Source organism: Dreissena polymorpha, chromosome 5 (assembly GCF_020536995.1).
Source record: "Dreissena polymorpha isolate Duluth1 chromosome 5, UMN_Dpol_1.0, whole genome shotgun sequence".
Taxonomy (NCBI): domain Eukaryota; kingdom Metazoa; phylum Mollusca; class Bivalvia; order Myida; family Dreissenidae; genus Dreissena; species Dreissena polymorpha.
Genome location: NC_068359.1, coordinates 113,513,812 through 113,529,897, shown reverse-complemented (window position 1 = coordinate 113,529,897; position 16,086 = coordinate 113,513,812). Strand labels below are relative to the sequence as shown.

The 16,086-nt window shown below is 36.1% G+C and overlaps 1 protein-coding gene across 1 annotated transcript in view; it reads left to right on the top strand.

Moving 5' to 3' along the window:
* Positions 1-10,651: 10,651 nt before the first annotated feature.
* LOC127880949 (furin-like protease kpc-1) overlaps positions 10,652-16,086 on the top strand; it is a 28,143-nt gene continuing 22,708 nt past the window's right edge. The window contains exons 1-6 of the mRNA XM_052428463.1: positions 10,652-10,760; positions 11,417-11,512; positions 12,698-12,802; positions 13,438-13,566; positions 14,048-14,112; positions 14,664-14,749. Of these exons, the coding sequence (XP_052284423.1) occupies positions 11,447-11,512; positions 12,698-12,802; positions 13,438-13,566; positions 14,048-14,112; positions 14,664-14,749 (451 nt within the window). The 5' untranslated portion in view covers positions 10,652-10,760; positions 11,417-11,446. The remainder of the gene's footprint in view (positions 10,761-11,416; positions 11,513-12,697; positions 12,803-13,437; positions 13,567-14,047; positions 14,113-14,663; positions 14,750-16,086) is intronic.

The following is a 16,086-nucleotide window of genomic DNA, read 5'->3' as shown; positions in this document are numbered from 1 at the left end:
CAAGGTACCAGACAGTCTCTTTGATAGTCTATGAAGGTGTAAGACACGCCAAGACGGTGCCAGACAGTCTCCGAGCAATCTTGGACGGTAACCGACACCCCCAGACAGTCTTCGGCAGTGCCACACGGTATTCTAGACAGTCTATGACGGTGCAAGACACTCCAAGCCAGTCTACGACGGTACCAGAAGTCTCCTAGACAGTCTGTGACAGTTCCAAACACTGCAAGACAGTCTATGGCGGTGCCAGAAGTTCTCAAAGACAGTATGTAAACATGCAAGACTATACCAGACAAGAGCAAAAAAGTCTCGTAGACAGTTTGTGACGGTGCAAGGTACTCTCAGACAGTTTACGACGGTGTCACACGGTCTCCGAGACACTCTGTGACGTTGCCTCTCCAGGACTTCTACGATGATTTCAGACAGTCTCCTAAACAGTCTGTGAGCATGCCAGACATTCCAAGACAGTCTGCGACTGTGCACGTCAGCCTCCTAGACGGTCAGTGACGGTACCAGACATCCCCATGCAGTCTACGACGGTGCTAGACTCTCCAAGAAAGTCGACGACGGTGCCAGACAGTCCCCTTAACAGTTTGTGATAATGCCAGACACTGCCAGACTGATTTTGATGTCTCTGAACCTGCCAAACACTCGCAGACAGCCTATTCCGATGCAAGAAAGTCGTCTAGGCAGTCTGTAAATCTCCAAGACACTCATAGACAGTGTAAGACGGTGCCAGAAAGTCTTCTATACAGTCTGAGAAAATGCCAGACACTTGCAGTATGTCGGTAACGATTCAAGACAGTCTCTTAGACAGTCTGCGAACGTACCAAATTCTCCGTGAACCTTTCAGACACTCTCAGAAAGCCGAAGACGCTGTCAGAAGTCCCCTAGACAGTCTGTGAACCTGCAAGACACTCACAGTCAGTGTACGACGATAACAGACAGTCTCCTGGACACTGTATGAACATACCAGACACTCCCAGACAGTCTGTGACGATGCCATACAGACACCTAGACAGTCTGTGAACCTGCCAGACACTCGCAGTCTACAACGGTGTCAGACAGTCTCCTAGACAGTCGGTGAACCTGCCTGACACTCGCAGATAGCCTACGACGATGTCAGGCAGTCTCCATGAAAGTCTGTGAACGTGCCAAACACCCTCAGACAGTCTACGACGGTGACACACAATCTTCTAGACTGTGTGTGAACCTTCCAAACACACGAAACCCGTCTACAACGATGCCAGACAGTCTCATTGACGGTACGTGCACTTGCAGACGATCAACGACGGTGTCAGACAGTCTCCAAGACGACAATCTGCAAACCTGACAAACACTTGAAGAAAGTCTACGACGTTGCTAGACAGTCTACTAGACAGTGTGTGAACCTGCCAGACACTCGCAGACAGTCTACGACGGTGACACACAATCTCCTGAACAGTCTGTGAAGCTGCCAGACACTCGCAGACAGTCTTCGGCGATGACAGAATGTCGTCCTGACAGTGTGTGAACATAGCAGACACTTGCAGAAGATCAACGACAGTCTGTGAACCTGCTCGTCGCTCGTAGACAGTCTACGACGGTGCCAGACAGTCTCCTAGACAGTCTGTGAACTTGTCAGACTATCCAAGCAAGTATGTGACGATGCCAGACAGTCTCCTATAACGTATGTGACCGTTTAAGACACTATTAGACAGTATACGACGGAGCATGACAGTCTTATAGACAGTCTGTGATGATGCCAGACAGTCTTTGAACCTGCAAGACATCAGACATTGTACGTCGTTGCCAGACAGTCTCTTATAAAGTACGTGAACCTTCCAAAAATTGGCACACAGTCTTTGACGATGTAAGACAATCTCCTAGACAGTCTGTGAACGTGTCAGATTCTCACAAACGGTCTACGACGGTGCCAGACAATCTCCTAGACAGTATGTGAAGCTGCCAGATACACGCAGACAGTCTACGGCGGTGTCAGACAGACTTCAAGACCGTCTGTGAATCTGCCAGACACTCCCACGCAGTTTGCGACGATGCCAGAAATCTCATAAACAGTCTGTTAACCTGCAGATAGTCTACGACAGTGCCAGACAGTCTCACTTTTATATACAATTAAGACAGTTTGTCATTATTTTCATTAATTTTATTTGGCTTCCCTAAGCGTGGATAAATTAACGACATGCTCTACAATAGTGTTGTATCATTTCAGTACGCTATACATTTGCCTCTGAAGGTCAGGGCCCGTATTTACCTTTCAATTCTTAGTCGTAAGTCTTAAAATAAAGTTGTTTTCAAAACTGAAACCTATCATTCAAACCATTGTGTTATTATACCCACTCTACCGAAGTAAACCGTCAGTCATTGGTAAAATGCAGTGACATTGAATTATTAAGTTTTACTTATAATCGATTATGTGTAGCATTTTTGTTTTTTCCTTGAAAGAATTTGCATTTTGTAAAAGAAATAAATTTAAAGAAAAACGTGACTTTTCTTCATTGTCTCTGATATTCTATTAAGGGTATTTCCGCTTGAAGAACCAAGTAGGTGTACACGTTCACATCAAAAGTAAGTAAGGGACGATTTTGCATAATGTTAGGGAAATAGCTCACGCTTTTAAATTATTTATTCCTTAGCCTTACCTTTTGTCACATACGCCAACTTCCTAAAATGCTTGCACGCGATCACTTACGCTAGTCGTTCGTAAAACATTGGAGCGCAGACGACACTCTATCTGACATCATAACTCAATCCCTGACAGTCGTCTTAGAATGGGCGCTTACATTGTATGATGATCGGTTGTCGTTCAGTTTGTGTGATAGTATCAAAATAAAAAGATCTCCTTATTTCAAACCGAATTGTTCATTTCACAATTCACAGTTGTTCAATTTTCCAGCAATTCCAAAAGATGCTAACATATCCATATTAAAATGAAATCCCACAGAAAAAAAATCGTCCGCGAATTCATGTGCCTAGCATTCTCGTTTATAGACAAATGTGTTCCAGAACTTAAATGAATAAAATGACATCTTTTGGGTGGAGTTATCCGTTGCCAGTTTTATGGAGTTGTTGATTTTACACAAGATACATACAGTTACTGTGGTTTATAACTTTAGTGTTTTACAGTTTAATATCACATTAAATTGTTGTATGAATAACGCATGCACTAATTCTGTTTTTGAATGTAGTCATGTGCCCACTTAGCAGCCTGGAACGTCAATTATTTAAGCATTCATAAATTGAAATATATGTATAATAGCTCGATTGCATAGAACGCAAGGCTTGTTTGAAACGCTCTCGAGTCGGATTCCTGAAACTAGAACCAGTAATTTTTTAATCATAAAATCATGATTAAAGCTGGATTCACCACCTTGGAACGGTCAATTAAAAGCATTTGGGTTAAAAGCGGTAGAAGGGATCCCGCACAAACAATATCGTTTTACAAATATGTATTCAACCACTATAAAACAGGGCGAACCATTTCTAGTTTGACGTCGTCGTCGTAAGAGCTTGTCTTTGTTGGGTGTTGTTTTGCCACAAACATAGCTTTTGTTTTTCTGTCCATCAAAAATGATATTTAAATCAAGAGTTTAATGCAAAACAATTCACGTGTCCGATGGTAATTATACATTTCGTCTGTAAAACTAGTAAATTCGGTATAGGTTTAGGTATTTAAATCTTACCGTATTCAAATTTGAAATTATGCTCAAAATTTAAACTAGTTAGAAGAAAAGTTCAATTTCTCATCCGACTTTATCTCGGCTTTGAATTTTGTTATATAAGAAAATCTAAATATACTACAGGTATATTTTAAACTAAACACGCGAAATATTCCCTGTGATAAATGCGCTAATCAAATTAAATGAATACTATTTAAATAGAATTGTCTTTCTATTTAAACTTTTCCCACTCATAAGCAAAGTGAAAATGGCTATGTGCAAACAGCATAAAACCGGAACAGCCTGCGAGTAACGCGCAGTCTGTTAAGGTTTAACGCTGTTTGCTGCTCATCAGTATCTAAGAGTTTGAAAGGAAGCTTCTTAAAACTTGAATCTAGTAAGAAAGGTCTTTATTTAAATTTTACTTTCTACGGGACTACAAATGCGTAAAAATATTTATCTAAGTGGTAAAGATTTAAGTATCATCAGCCAGAGATACGGAGCACTAAAAGTTGCCGACTGTAAATTAATTTACCCTTAAAGTTTCATGACAGTAATATACTTTATCTTGACATTTATGAAAGCAACCGACGTGATGTTGAAGCAGCATTTTAAAATTACATTTAGCTCTACTGATACTCTAAAAGTGAGACAAGCTCTAATTATAAAGGCGTATTGACTTATTGCAATAGCATTACCATATTCTGTAAGTTGTCAAACAAACCGTTGGCGGACATGTACCTGAACAATAATCATACACGCTCGTATTTGACTCTTATATGACGATATATAATCAACTTTCTTGAATAAATTTCATTTCTTTCATTTAATATGTTTCCGACAGATAGTTTTAATGACAAATTAAATAAATGAACAAACGACGATTTTAATAAATTATTATTGCCCTAGTCAAAACTATGAATACACATATAATGCAATTTGCATTGTATAAATTATATATTAAAATAATACTTGCATTATGCAACCTTACATTTATAGTAATTATTTGTGTATAAATTGGTACTTGTTACTATGTTTATAATGGGTTTTATAGTTATTTTGTATAAGATGCTTTAAATGTTATCCAAAATATGAGTTTATTTATAATGTGCTAACATTCTTTTAAAATGCTCAAAATCAGTCAATCAAGGTGAGCGACTTCAGATCTCTTGGTTTCGTTGCCCTACATCTTCATTTACATAAATGTATTGTTTTTCTTTCTTGAATGATTTGCATCGTATCCGACTTCGCAACAACATGTTCCCTTTAGCGTGTGCAGTGTTTGTACTTTTTCAGTTGCAACTGGTTACATGCACGGGTGGTCTAAAGTCGTATTATTCCAACGAATGGCTGATAACATCGAAATTGTCCAAAGGCGATATTGCGAAAGTTGCAGAGGAGAATGGCTTTAAAGTCATAAAACAAGTAAGTGGCTCTTCGTTGAATTAATTCTATAAACGTATATATCTTAGACATTTCTTGATCATGATATCGAAAAGAGTTTGTTTTCTCTTTTGTTGACTTTGTTAATATTGTTTTATTTGTGTTTAGTTTGATATATTGTTTTCATGCATACGGATTTCCCTTGCCATAAAGGTGAACATACTGTACAACAATAGCGTTATATCGCGTCAAATGTTTACCCTTAAGAAATTAGATGCCACGAAGTACATTAATATCTAGGCACGACTGAAAATGTTTAATGACTATACTACAATGGCCAATTATATGTTCACATTATTGAAATGTTTCATCACAAACCTATGGCTCATCTAAGCACGAAGTACTCGTTGTGAGCTTCTGTTGTCCGGGCGTCCATCTTCGGGTGCCGTGTGTTTTGCGTTTTCGGCTTTAGGCTTGTCACAGTCTTAGATGCCACATTTTTCATCAAATATTGATTAAGACTTGTCAGAAAATTCTTGTATCTTTATAAGGGCAACATTCATGACTCAATCTTGATGAATCTTGGTAAGAATGTTTATCTTAACAATATGTAAGCCGTGTTCGAACGTTGGTAACGTGCGTTCAAAACTAGGTCAACAGGTCAAATTTAAGGAAAACCCTGTTACCCCTCTAAAGTCAACATTTATAACGTTTGTAAAGCGGGCGAGATGCTATCGAAAATTAATGTTCGGCGAGATGCTATTGAAATTAATGTTAGAACACCTACATTACTGTGACATGGTTTTAAATTGTAAGTGCACATTTATAACTCATTCTTCTGAGCATACCAAAATAATGTTCTTTTATGACAACAGACCAAACATTTGGAAATTAGTATTCAGTGAAAACAAATCGACCTTTTTAAACTTGTTACTCCTCGAGAGTCAACATTTATTACTATTTATAGTAACGATATGTAATACATATGTAAAGCTAAATACGTTTCCACTTCAAATATATACAAGTATATAACATATCGTTACTTTCAATTGTGACAAAATGACATTGCGACCGGGTCGTTATTCGTATTGTGGCGGGCTAATATGAATTATATATGCCCGATGAGCAGGGTTGATTTTTCATATCTGAAAAGAATCGGATCTTTAGCTTGACAAAATGGCGTCCAATATTCAGTATTGCCAGCATTGATAAATCAAAGTACTGAAAGTACTTGTGGGGCGATTTTGCTCAAATTTAGTGATCGTAAAAACACTATACACCGTGATGCCAACCAATCACATTTGCTGAATAAAACTGATGGAATTAAGGAAGAGTGACAGGCTGTCAACATAATATATGATTTAGCTATTTGGGTTAAAAATGCTGCTTTTTAAAACAAGTCAACGTCGTGCGTGCCAATTCATAACTGCGAAACGTGTGTGAATACAATGTTGATTATTATCATTTAAACTGGTGACCTAGGTTTTTACTCTGACTTAGTGTCATATGTATCTGATATTTCGTGAAGACATACGTTGTCATAAGGTTTTTTTTATCCTACAAGTAAATGATTTTATAGAACATAATAGGACCCATACAGAAAAGATAAGGTGTATCCCACACCTATGTTTATCCCATACCTAGTCATGTGTGAAGGAAGGTCATATTACTCGGAATCAACGATAAAGTATTCATTTTTTTTTGTAAAATCGAATCAAACTCAACAAAACAAACAATTTGACGTTATATATTTTCAACACAAAATGCAACATTAACAGCAAAATACATTTTTTACTAATATTAAACGCGCGTGCTCATGACGTCATTATTAACCCGTCAAACGACAAAAGTCGTAATTTTTTTCCCGGTAAAACTGCAGCTTTTAAGCGATTTTTTCATTATTTCTTTTAAATAGGGGACGTAGAGGTATGACGAACAGAAAAAAAAACAGGTTAATTTTTTTAATTACTTTGTAGAATAAATAGAATACCATGTTAGTGTGATTGTGTACTTAAATTTATCCCACTCGTCTCTGAAAGGTTTGCAAGGCTTGGCAAGCCTCGCCATGTAAACCTTTCTTCACTCGTGGGATAAATATAAGTACACAATCATACTAACATAATCCTCTCTATATACATCATGTAGATTCATTTATTATTCAAATATATATTCAATTAATTTATTTGCTTGATTTTAAGTCACACCGACACAGTGTAGGTCAATGTTGTGTTTTATCAATCTTTTGCACGACGGTTACATTACTTTCACCTCTGTGTTGGGCTCAGAACGGGCTATTGTTATGAAAGCGTCTCATTTATGTCATGATCATTCCAAGTTAATCATTGAGGTTACAGAATACTAAACAATCTCTTGCACGACGGTTACATTACATTCACTGCATTAAAGAAAACCATCTCATATCATGGTATCTTATATCAGTCTTAATGCATTATTATAAAATTGATATGGTTTTTTTATGTTAAGAAACCAACATACATACACACTGTCGAAGCAATTCTTAACGTCACTTCAAAAAAATATGTTCAATTGTTTACATTTTTGAAGTGCGTGGAATGATTCCATCTGCGTAAATGGGCAATAATTTAGTTCCAAAGAGTTGCATTAAAACTCGCAAGTTTTTGCACGATTTATCGTACATTTAAAAGTCATATTTCTTAATTTAATGCATGCGATCTTAAATATCCAATCAAATATACATTGAATGCGTTTGTTCGGTTTTACCTATTTTATAGACAAAATGGCAAGCTGAGCATTTCGCAGAGTTGTATGTGAGAGCAAGGAACGACAACTCTGCGTGGAGATTGGAGTAACGGTATCCCGAGTAAAAAGCGGTCTTAAATGCGTATATGACTCATATCCGCGGATATGACCTAAAAGTGCGGATATGGACGAATATAAGCAATATCGACACTTTTTCTGCAATGTTCATTTCAATGTTCAATGAATAATGCACATTATGTATTATGCAAGGTAAATATCTTATATTGGTTTGTTATTATATATTATAGTTTATTGGTACGTAAAAATATGCACGTTATTGTATTTATTCAAATGAACTAATGATATCGTAGTGCTACCTTTAAACGTTTCAAGAATGATTATAACCATTATATAAGCGCTGTTATTGAAAAGCAATGCATGTCCCGCAATTTTTTTTTAGATCTTTCGTTAATATTTCAACAGTTCATATCCAATATCCCGAAAAGTTAAAATACGAAGCCTATATGTTCAAGATTAATATCACAGCTGTTACATTCACTTATAAAACATAATATTAACGAAAAATATAATATTTTAGCGGGACATGGATTGCTTTTCAATAACAGTGCAACTATAATAGTTATATGAACACGATGTGGACAATTTGGATTATGACTACAAAACATGCTACCTGTCTGGTACTTACGAATGGAAATGTAGGGCAGATGTGACAGGGGTATTTTCTGGAAGTGGCTGTCTTAATATACACTGCTTTCTTTCATGTTTTGTTACTACTTTGCGCTGAGGTAAATTTTCAGTAGGAATTTTGTTTCGAGTTTGGACCGATTCCGTCTCGAAAGTGGTCGGAACAGACTTGAGTATACGCCGTTGGAAATCAGTTTTTTCCGGCTAATTGCTGTCATCCATGCTTTTCTTGTAATGAGTCTTAAGGCCATTTATTTAATGTTACTTTTGTTGAAAATGTACCTATTATACCGCTACAATTAAGGCATTTGACGATGGAACAGTAGTATTTCCCCATTGTTTTCCTTAACACCGGAAGTAGGTATACCTACTCGCACGAACGACAACTCTGTCAAGACGGAATTAGAAAATCGGGACATATTGTTTAAGAGTTTAACTAAAGATTTTCGGTGGGATAATGACGTCATTTCGTCAAAAAATGTCGTCATTTCACAGTTGAAAGTGAAAATTATCGATATTTTTCACTGTTAATTTTCACTGTTTGAAACATTGAAATTATCAGTTTTCATTCACTTATATTTCTCAATAAACCATAAAATAAATAGTAACAATAAAATATAAGACATGTTTACCTTGCATAAAGTTATTATAGCACTACAAATATAGATCCTTTATTGGATAAACCACATTCGTCGATTTTATCATATTCGCGCATTTGAAATCATCATTTTTTTTCAAATGAAAAATGCCACTTGAAACAGTGAAATTTCAGACAATATTTACTGCATTCATAACATTCAGTATATTTAAGTAAACATTTTGAATTCAAATAAAAATATAACCAGGGAAAAGTAACATCATTAATTACTTGTGGTCTGGCGATAATCGGCCCAAAAATATTTTAATATTTTCTAAAGCATATTGTATATCTAAAAACTCAAGTTTTGAGACGACATCAAGAATAATAATACATTCAGTATATTATATAAACATTATGTAAACTTATACAACAAAACATATGTGGTGTCGGCATGGTTATATTGTTTGTGGTTTGTAGCCCTAAAACAATCTTCTGGCACTTCGTCATGTTCGCGGATATGAATTATGAGTTGGATAAATGATAATGTCTATTAAATTGTTATATTTTGAGACAATACTAACATATTTAACCCATTTTGTGTTTTTTTTATTAAACATTGCAGACAAAGTGTCGATATTGCCTGTATTCGTCCATATCCGCACTTTTCGGTCAATCCGCGGATATGAGTCATATTCGCATGTTAGACGGACCGCGTTTTACACGGGATACTCGTGATACCTACCCGAATGGGAGACAACTTCTTAATTACGAAAAGACCTATAGCGACTTTATGGGAGCAACAAATAAATGTTGATAATGTTCTACTGTTAGGACGGACATATACGAGATTGTTTTGATTACTTGGAAAACATTAACTCAATTTAATTAGCTGCTGTGAAAGTGACAACCACAATATGTATTTCGTGTGTAGGGAAGTTCAAAACTGGCATGAAAATCATATTGTCATATAAAAGCTTTGTAGCGCACAGAACATTGAGATGTTTACTTTGACAGTAAAAAATGTAGCGCATGGTAATTACATTGTGTCGCCCATATCGCCAACGCACTTGATTTCTTTAAACGAAAGAACATGAATGCGCTGTATCGGTTAAGTGTAGATAGGTCAGTATTGAACCGATATTTCGTCGTTGTATAAACCTTCCATGAGGAATGCGTGTTACTCGGGTGCTAATGCCACAGTGAAAAGACGTTGCGAAGGATGGAACGCGCTCATCGGGGCTATTTTGTTTGCAAATTCAGAATATGGATGCAAAGTGGTTAAATAAAGTAACGGACTACATGCTTCGGTATACGTGTATAATGTTACCTATGGGGCGCATTGCAGAAGGCAATCGCCCCAACAAATTTAAGCAAATACAATTATTCAGAAAACGGCATCACAAAAATGTAGGTGCAAATCAATGTTAACCTATAAGCATAAAAATTCAAGTCGAACATAATTAAAAGACAAACATTTACTAATAGCTAGTTATTGGTCTGATGCTAACTACATCAACACAATTGTAAATCACGGATACGTTAATGAAATTTATTAGACCATTGTAAACGTAAATTGCAAACATATTGTAAATGCGATTTCGCACACAATTAAAATATAGTGACGCACCGTTAAATGATAATCATTCTGAGATAAGAAGCCCTAAAACTGCTTCTCTACATAGGTCCAGTATTTGCAAGCGGATAAGACTCATAAGGTAATGGTTTGTGTATACATGTATATGTTTTGTAGTTAAAATAAACGACTGACGCACTCATTCCGCCTTTCGTTACTTTCGTGTTTGGTTATTTGCATTTGTGTGGCATTGAATGGTATTACAACTAGCCTACTCACTATTGTCCTGTGTAAGCTGGTTAACCGGTACAAACTGCATATAATTAAAAAATGACAGTATAAAGGATGACAATTGTCCTCCTTTAATCGAATATAATGAAGAATGACCGAGGAGAATATCCTCACGGCTTAAGTGGTGTATGCACAGCGCATTTCCCCACAAATACCTATTGTTCTAAATGCAATTTCAGTTTAGCGTTTAGTTATTAGCCATTTAATAAATTATTTCCGCTAACTGTTTTTTGTTTTGTTTTAAACAAAATGCAGCACATACACATGCGATAAATCATCACTTATGTAAGACAAATAGAAGTCGAAAACAATATATAAGTGAGAAATAGTGATATGCTTCTTAAATGATTGTGTTTTTTCTCTCAATTGTCAGGGTTTTCCTTCATTCAAGGAGTCCAATTGTTTAATTTCTTGTTCAAATCCACTCATCGTAGACCAAGCGAGTTATCGGTAAGCCATAATCAGTATCCTTGGTGCCCATGATAAACTTATTCCGTTTTGTTCCAGACTGACCAAGGGTATACAGTCCTGAAGAAGATGGGTGCACCAGAAATGTCCCTTTATCCGGATGCATCTTTGCAAAAGCTGAAAATCTCAAACAATGTACGTGCCATTCACAAACTATGCACCCATATTTATACAGGTTATGCGGACATGTCTTACTGAAAAAAATTATTTATTTTTTTGTAAATAACGGTTTTTCATTAGTGTTAACTATATTTTTATGTAATGTCCAAAAAAAAACGAAAAGTAAACTACATAAACAATCTATTTATACCTACCGTCATTCCATCATTGGCACACTCAGAAACCGAGCATCGTGTGGGTCAGGTACTTGAACATAGCGGAACACCACAGTCAAACTAAATGATTTTCGTCACCCCAAACTACAAAAAGATACCTCTAACTCCAATTACCATAAAGTTCTATTTTAAACATTACCAACTGTCCTCGTATGTTCTAGTCTTTCCGTTGTATAAAAAGAATATAACCTTTCTTAAATTGAAATTAAGACAATTAACTCACCCCAAACATTCACCTTCCACGTTAGCCTCCTATTTAAGGAGGCTTTTCACAGATTTTAATATGTATTGAAGTTTGTTATTAAATGCTTTATATTGATAAATGTAAACATTGTATCTAAAAAAGCTCCAGTAAAAAAAGTAAAATATAAAGAAAGAAAAAAGTATCACTCAACTGGTCTCGAACCACTAACCTCTGGAGTAAAAGTCTATCACTTAGACCACTCGGCCATCCGTGCTCATACAATGACGAATGTATTTAATACTTAATATAAGCAATCCTTGTAGTATCACAAAATATAACGACAACAACTGAACTCCCTAAATTATTCAATCGTTTCGCGTTGCAACGCTTTATAATTTTCAGGTTTTTAAATCGTCAAAAGATGCATATAATGGATATCATAGAGCATGGTAAATGTTCAGTATTACTGTTTCCTCACAAATATAGTAACTACAACGAAAATTTGCGATTCTGAACCATTTTTTTATTTTGTCAATGTACCAAAACGTGAAAAGGCCCCTTTAAAGACACATAAATGTTGCAGCCCCAAATGGCTAGAGTTCTATAGAAAATAATCACAAATTGCAACGTCGGCAATGTATAACGTGCAAAAATATTTGTTTTCCACGAGAAAGAATATATGCACCCGTAGCGTCCGATTGGACTACAGGAGGAATTCGCAATTATTTCCCGGTATGTAACTTTTAACAAAATCTGCTTAAATGTTATTCCGCAAAAAAACTTTCTTCGTCATTGTGTTAGGTCCAGTTTCTACAGCAGATGCGTTTCCTGAACAGGACGACACGTGGCATACGACAGGAAATCTTCCATGTGAACGACTCGGCTTGGCCTGACATGTGGCACGCGGTAGGCACGCGAATTATGACACGTGTTTCCCTTCTTAAGTTGTTTAGTGTTATTTCTTACATAATTCTGATCAAGTGATGACGACATTTAAGTCATAGTTGAGTTTGGAATGAAGTATTATTCGTCTAACTGATTTCATTTTCAAAATATATACCATTTGTGTACATTCAATGAGTCCCTGTCTTCGTTGTTACTTGAACGAGCTCATAGGGCAAGATAAAAAATGATGCACATTTTGAAGACAGGGATGCACATGTTTTATCCCATATACAACAATTGCAACGCGAGTTATTATGTCATTTGGTAGTTCCTAGCTCCAGTGATCTTTGACATCATTGGTATTGGAGTCAAATTAAAATTAAGCGCAAACGCAATTAGTCAACTTCTTTGCTCAGTGTACATATACTACTAAATTACAAATAATTTAAAGATAATTCACGTTGTTATATAACGGAAATCTTGCGTATCAGGCTCCGCCCACCATTTACCGATCTGGTTACAAAGTTATTAAATGCTGTAATAATAACAACTCTATGAACTATCGAATAAAACGACAGAGAAACTGCAGAATCTTTCTTATTACCAGCAGCATGTTGCTAGTTGTAATCAAATGTCTTAGCTATCTGTTATGGCAGCAACCCGACAAGTTCCCAAGCCTAGGTGTGTACAACGCTTGGTTGCTAGGATACGGAGGGATGGGTGTTCACATAACTATCCTTGACGACGGCGTCGAACCTGACCACCCGGACCTTGCGGCCAACTATGTGTGTATTAATGCGGTGTTTTTATGAACAAGTGAAGTTAAAATAACCTTAGTACCACGTGTGTAAATCTTCATGACTACTTTCTGCAGTTAGCCAAAGCTTGAACCTTTTTTGGCTCTCCTTTATTAATATGTTATACAGATATATTAACAAATTAACATCTTTAAGATATTAGCAATGAAAGTTCACACAAAAGAGTATGTAGAATTATACTACTATCATTACAGAAAGTTACTATCATTATATAATGTTACTTGGTTGTGCTTTATAGGTGAATGGTTTCGTGTCTTTTAATATGTCTTTTAAATAATACCGGTGGAAAAGTACAATTGTCACTGTGACAACACCGACAGTGTCTGGGTCCGGTTCATGAAAACGGAAACAAATCTCAAATACGAAGTACACGCTGTCAACGTGGCTACCTGGCCTCCTGCAGCAAAGCGACAGGTAACATGGAATCATTTCTGGTTTGCTGTTCCAGGACGCTGCTAACAGTTATGACTACCTCTACGAGCAGCAGTATGTAAACCACACACTGGGAGACTTGTAAGTGACACGTGGTTAATATGTAAGTGACACGTGGATTACACTTGTAAGTGACACATGGTTTACACACTTTTAAGCGTCGCGTTGTAAACACGTTGTTTACACTTGTAAGTGAAAAGTGGTTTACACTCGTGTCACGTGGTGTATATTATGTTGGTTTGCATGACGCATGATTCTAAATTGTATTTTTAACATGGATAACACTTGTAAATAACATGTGTTTGACACTTGTAAGTGACACGTTGTTTTACCAGTAGCAGGATAAGCCTACCTTAAGTGAAAACCTCCTTAATTTCGCACAATTTCTTTAGTCCCTGGCAGCTTTGTGTTGAGATCTTTTAGTAATAAAATGTCTGCAAGAATTAAATATTGCTAAAATGATTACTTTTGTATTATTAAAAAAAAAACATATGACTTTCTCATAGTACAATGGGGTAATTTTTTCTTCAACAAAATTTTAAGATTTCCTTAAGAGCATTGTGCATTCCGGATTTATTTGCACATCTTCGTAATGTTTCCACTTGCATAAACCGGATGTTTGCAAATTCTAGTCACGGCACGTGGTGCGCTGGTATTGTGGCTGCCACGAAGAATAGCGACTGTGTGCTCGGCATGGCATATGAGGCCAAGTTCTCGGGTAGGCATATACGCCATTATTTAGTTTATTATTTATTTTATTTAATTCATAGTTCATATACGTTAAGTTTAAACCCAACTCTGTTGTTTTTTTCATCCCGATAGCATCGTTAGCCTTTAGGCTTTACGAGATCATTAAGACGATTTTCTTACAAGAAATGTCATTGTAGGTTTGGGGATATTCTGAAAACGATTCTTGAAATGGCAATGAACATGAGACCGCGCGATTTCAAGTCGAACATCTTCTTCTATACACCATGCCAACCACGTTGTATAGTGCTGCGTGATGATGAAATGAAAAATACTTCATACACTGTATGACCATCATAATTATACGATTTATGTTAATTGCTGAATAGTTGAAGATGATCACTGTACAGTCTCTGCCTTGTAGTTTAATTACATTTACTTATTTCATTTCATTTTGAAATAAATGTCCGGGCAATCAAATACTTTAGTGTTCCCAGATTTCAAAACAATACTTCTGGCGTATTTTCCCAATGCATCGAGTGGAATTTTAGAAGAGTTGCTTCTCATGGTTCTATAATATTTTAAGTTCCCAAAGCTTGAAATACGAATGTGGTAAAATTTGTACACACAGATACAATCAGCTTATACCTGTTATTATCCATTGCCACTGATCGATTGCAACTGATTAGTTTTTCTCGCTTATTGCTGCGAGTATGTAGTGCATTGTTGAAAATTTTTGAAAGGCATTTAAATAAGAAATGGCAGTTAACAAATACAAAGTATACAAGTAAAAAAGGTTAACAATATTTATTTCATATGGTTTAAGTTATTTGATTTCCGCACATCTTAGCTACATTTAACAAACATCTCGCCACCTGTCAATAAAACTCTAATCGATCGATCAATCGGCGATCTTTATCATGAAGCAAGTTGACATTTATTTGTCCGCAATTTTCCTTGACAATCGTAATGTTGAGGTTTATGTTTTAACGAGTTTCATTTGTTCCTTTACTATTTAAATGAAATATGGTTGAACGTCGTCAAACGGGTTTATGTAACTTGGACAGTCGGTATTTAGAAACATTTGTTGGTGGCTTTGAATTTGCTAATCCGAAAGGTAACATTTCAAAGTGGGGTGGCAGTGTCAATATGTAGAATGACGAAAATCCCCGTTATAGAAGTTAGTTTATTTTTGAAAATGACCAAGCTGATTTTTTTTTATTTTGCCCTTTCCTTTAAAATATAAACTTAAGAATGTGTAAGTTACATGTGACAGATGTGTTTGTTGGAATACTCAAGTAATATATACCAAAGAATTAGTCATGTAAACGCAAGAAATAACCATTAAAATGAATCTTTATAGTATAT